Source organism: Aplysia californica, unplaced genomic scaffold, assembly GCF_000002075.1.
Source record: "Aplysia californica isolate F4 #8 unplaced genomic scaffold, AplCal3.0 scaffold00395, whole genome shotgun sequence".
Classification (NCBI taxonomy): domain Eukaryota; kingdom Metazoa; phylum Mollusca; class Gastropoda; order Aplysiida; family Aplysiidae; genus Aplysia; species Aplysia californica.
In genome coordinates this window covers 195,693-200,076 of record NW_004797665.1, presented here as the reverse complement: position 1 = coordinate 200,076, position 4,384 = coordinate 195,693, and the positions used below count along the sequence as shown (strand labels likewise).

Here is a 4,384-nt window from a genome sequence, read left to right as displayed (position 1 = left end):
GGGAGAAGGGGGGGTATGGGGATTAAGATTCTGTGTTCTTTTGTCCTTGTGTTGAAAATGGTTGAGTGGGAGCAAGGTGAGGACCATGTTATGTGGCACATAGAACTACATCGGTAAGACATTTCTCCAGGAGTTGTTTTCGATTTTTAAAACATTGTAACACCTCTTATCTTCTGATATTATATGACTTCTTTGTGTTGTAAGTGCCGTAAATCCCTTATTAAATCTATAGACTACTTGGTGCACAATCGGCGAATCTCAAAATGTATTGTTTTACTTGGACGTTTTCATTCAGTTTTTTAATTTTTTTTTCCTTTTTAATTTCAGCCCAACAGCGATGAAATACATAGAGGTTTTCCCAACAATTACTTGTCCTTCGGATAAACCATGGATAACATACTACGACGGTTTCTCAGTGAATATCAACGAAACTCTAAAACGCCTTCACTTTCAAAACATGGAACTTCAGTGTTGGTTCCGGTCTCTGAAGTATCATAAAGAATTGGGCTATGTACCAGGACTGCGGACTGGGCCTTTCTCTTCTTCTCTTACTGTAAACGGAAGACCTGATTTTGTAGAAGTCGAATGTTACAACAGCAGTAGGAACCTAATATCAAAAGCACACCATTATATCGTTCGCAACACAGCTGGACAACGAAATGAACAGGGGGAAATGAAACTGCATTATAAAACAAAAAAGAGACAAATGAATGTTTTGATGGTGGGTATGGACTCTGTTTCTAGTCATATGTTCAAACGCGCGATGCCTAAAACACGAAAATTTTTGGTTTCGAATTTGGGTGCATTCGAAATGAAAATGCATACTGTCGTTGGTGATGCGACTATACCAAACCGTATAGCAATGCTCACTGGGAAGAGTAGGACAGAAATACCAAATTGGGATAAAGGGATTAATTACAACACGGTCTCATTTATTTGGGAGAAATTCAAGTCGAATGGATACAGAACTCAGTATGCTTCAGATCGGTTCGATTTTGACAATTTTAAACAGCCGCCGACTGACAGCTATAACTTGCCAATGGCCTATGCCTTGATGCCCAAAATGGATGCGCTTGCTTTTAACAATGAGTGCTTTGGAGATCAAGTGGAAGTGAATCTGTGGCTGAATTTTATCAAAGAGTTTATATTAGACGCCAGATCAAAGTCGGAACATTTTTTCTCCTTTTCAATGTTCAGTCGTCCAACTCATGATAATGCTAACAAGGCGACATCTGTTGATGAACATTATGAGAACTTTTTAAAAGGTGTATTTGAACAGTCTGGTTTGGAAGACACATTTCTTATATTCTTCGGTGACCACGGTGCCAGATCTACAGAGTACAGGAAGACTTTTGATGGAAGTATTGAAGAACGTGCACCAAATATGGTCATTTATATACCACCACGATTTCGGAATGCGCATATAAATCTGTATAACAATCTTGTTACGAACATGAACAGACTGACGACAAATTTCGATATCTACCAAACCCTGCAAGATATCGCCGACAGTCGCTTCCAAGAAAAAATCAACGTCAGTAAAGTGTCTCGTGGGATAAGTCTCTTCTCGGAGATCCCTGCGTCTCGACAGTGCGAAGATGCCGGGATACTGGTTCATCATTGCTTATGTTACGGTGGCATATCCATTGCAGATGTCACTACAATGAGACGAGTGGGGAGAGTCGTAGTTGTAGACATCAACTCCCTCACAAAACAACGCCGGGACTCCTGTGATATCATGAAGTTGAAAACAGTTGACAACCTAATTCTGCTCAAAGGTCGGGTAGGTGGAAAACAAGGCTTCTACCGTGTCATGATTACGACAGAACCTGGTGACGCCAAGTTTGAAGCCACGGTCAGTTATTCAGCCCGTCATTTTCCTTTCAGAAGAATTACTCTAAGAACAGAGGGGCTTATAAGCCGTATTAACGTGTACAGGGGTCAGTCTGACTGCGTACAGCACAATGACCAGTTGAGAATGTATTGCCATTGTAAGGACCGCTAAAGAAAAACACGGAAATTCGATTGAAATAAGATTGTTATAAGCTGATGTCTCTGCTGCTTCTTCATTTTTTTTCAGCAGGTGCTTCAGTTCTTACCGTTATCAAGCGCGATTCCCGCTTTCTCTTGCTCTTGTCCCCCCCCTCCCCCACCTCTTGCTCCCCCCTTTAATAAACCCAACTTATTTAAACTCTTAGTCCTGCTCAATGTACATGTACGTGTATTTGTTTTTCTCTTTCAATGTTTTTGCTTCCGCCGAGGAATTGTCGGATACGTGTAAACTAAATTGAGAACTTATTATTTATTAAACTACATGTACTTGTATCAAGATTTATTACATTGATCAGAACTCCACTTATATTATTGTATGCTGTTCGTTTGTATGTGTGTTTCTTTATGTGTGTGTGTGTGTGTGTGTGTGTGTGTGTGTGTGTGTGTGTGTGTGTGTGTGTGTGTGTGTGTGTGTGTGTGTGTGTGTGTGTGTGTGTGTGTGTGTGTGTGCAATGCTTTTAGAGGGGAGGAAATCCCCAAAATCGTTGGATTCCTGTCCAGGTTTATTTGGAATCAATGTATGCTTTTCCACAAACAATAAAACTATTATGTGCCTTTTGGTTGTTCTTCCTTGTGAAACCACTTGATTAGGTCCCAAGAATGCCATGAGGATACTGTACATACATGTACACGTATATTAAAAAACAAAGCAAAACAAAACAGATACAGAAAAAAACTTAGGCGCCTAGAAATCGTGTTTTGGTGTCAAATTGTTGTTGTTTGTTTTCTATTTATGTGTTGTGTTAATTTTATCAAGCTTTTGCTATACTTTAATTTGAACTGTTCTTGTTCATGTTTTTTTGCGAAAGTACATGTTTTGCGACCTTTTCTTACTTTTATCGACTGTTTTTTCACAATTCTATTTTTTCACACATTGCCCCATTTTTTAAACTCTGTTTCTTGTTCAATTTCAATGTAACTTTCACAGAATACCCATAAACACCTAGTTCTAAACGTTGGCATGTTGAATTTTTTAAAATCAATGTAGCAGTTTTTAAAATTTATGGGCTTAGAAAGCATTAATTTTCCCCTTTTTTCACTTTTTTTGCAGCAACCCAATTTTAAGTGTCATAAAATAAAAACTAACGCAAATTTAAAAAATTCAACAGGCCAATTTAAGAGCTACATACTTACTGTAGGCTTGCCAAATTAGAAGTGAATCAGTTAATAAATAAGGGAATAAAATGGGATTGAAAAAGGTATACAAAATCCAATATGGCCGCCGTTTCCATAGCAACCGATTCACAATAGACTTTTTGAACTATCGATTTCAAATTCCCAATAACACACGATGTCCCACAACAAAAATGGGCACTCTAGGCCTTGTAATAGCCAAAATAGACCTCAGCTGCGTAGAAGTGTCATCTTTTCACCAAACTCATTGTGTCTTCTGTCCAATTTACATTTGTGTCTACCTGTCAAATACACCTATATACATGTAGTTTAACCTTAGCTAGCACCCCGCAACGTGACAGGATAAAGACTCAGACGGAAAGCCTTGGGGAACAGAAAGAGAGGAAGGCCGAGATTCACCTGGGAGTGAGATCAAGAGGCAGATCTCATGCATGTACACGATTGGCTGAAGATGGAGAAGATCGCCCAGAGTCAGGTGGAGAGCTTTCATTAGCCGCCTTTACCCTGTACCAGGGTGAAAGAGGCGAATGATGATGATGATGATGATGATGATGATGATGATGATGATGATGATGATGATGATGATGATGTAATGAAGCAATTGCCCTTGACCAACAACACAAAAAGCAAAAAAAAACAACCTCAACAAAAAAGGACTCCACCAAGTCCAAGGAGTTTATTCCTGTATGGGACCTGCCATAAAAATAACATATTCATTATTTAGTTGTAGTTGGTTATTGAATAATGGTAAATGTTTCATGTCCCCATCAACACAATTCAGTTAGTCAGACTTTTTCGCTAAAGGCAGCCTGGACAACACAGGTCGTGTATGGGATAACATAGTGGGCCTTGGTACACCCTAGCAGAAAGACGGCGACATGAGGTAAGATAGCCTCACCACTTTGGAAACGATTCAACGACGCTTGCGACCAAATCAAAGAGTTTACTATCACCTTTGCATTACAAAAGCCTAGTGCCTAGTCCTAGATCTCTCTCTCTCTCTCTCTCTCTCTCTCTCTCTCTCTCTCTCTCTCTCTCCCTCTCTTTCTCTTCCTCTCTTTCTCTCTTTCTATTTCCCTAATGTCACTCTCACACTCATGCACACGCAAGCAAACAGTGCGTGTTTTTTTTTGTTTTGTGTGCCTATCTATCTATCTATCTATCTATCTATCTATCTATCTATCTATCTATCTATCTA

At 39.4% G+C, this 4,384-nt stretch overlaps 1 protein-coding gene across 1 annotated transcript; it reads left to right on the top strand.

Annotated features, from left to right (window-relative positions):
* The first annotated feature begins 331 nt into the window (after positions 1-331).
* On the top strand, positions 332-2,610 carry LOC101860834. Its single transcript, XM_005103904.3, has one exon. The coding sequence runs from the start codon at positions 338-340 to the stop codon at positions 2,003-2,005; it is 1,668 nt and encodes a 555-aa protein (XP_005103961.2). The 5' UTR covers positions 332-337; the 3' UTR covers positions 2,006-2,610.
* Positions 2,611-4,384: the final 1,774 nt, after the last annotated feature.

Bases quoted from the DNA above. Each gene is read 5' to 3' on its own strand.
- LOC101860834 (XM_005103904.3), top strand. From the start codon at position 338: ATGAAATACATAGAGGTTTTCCCAACAATTACTTGTCCTTCGGATAAA.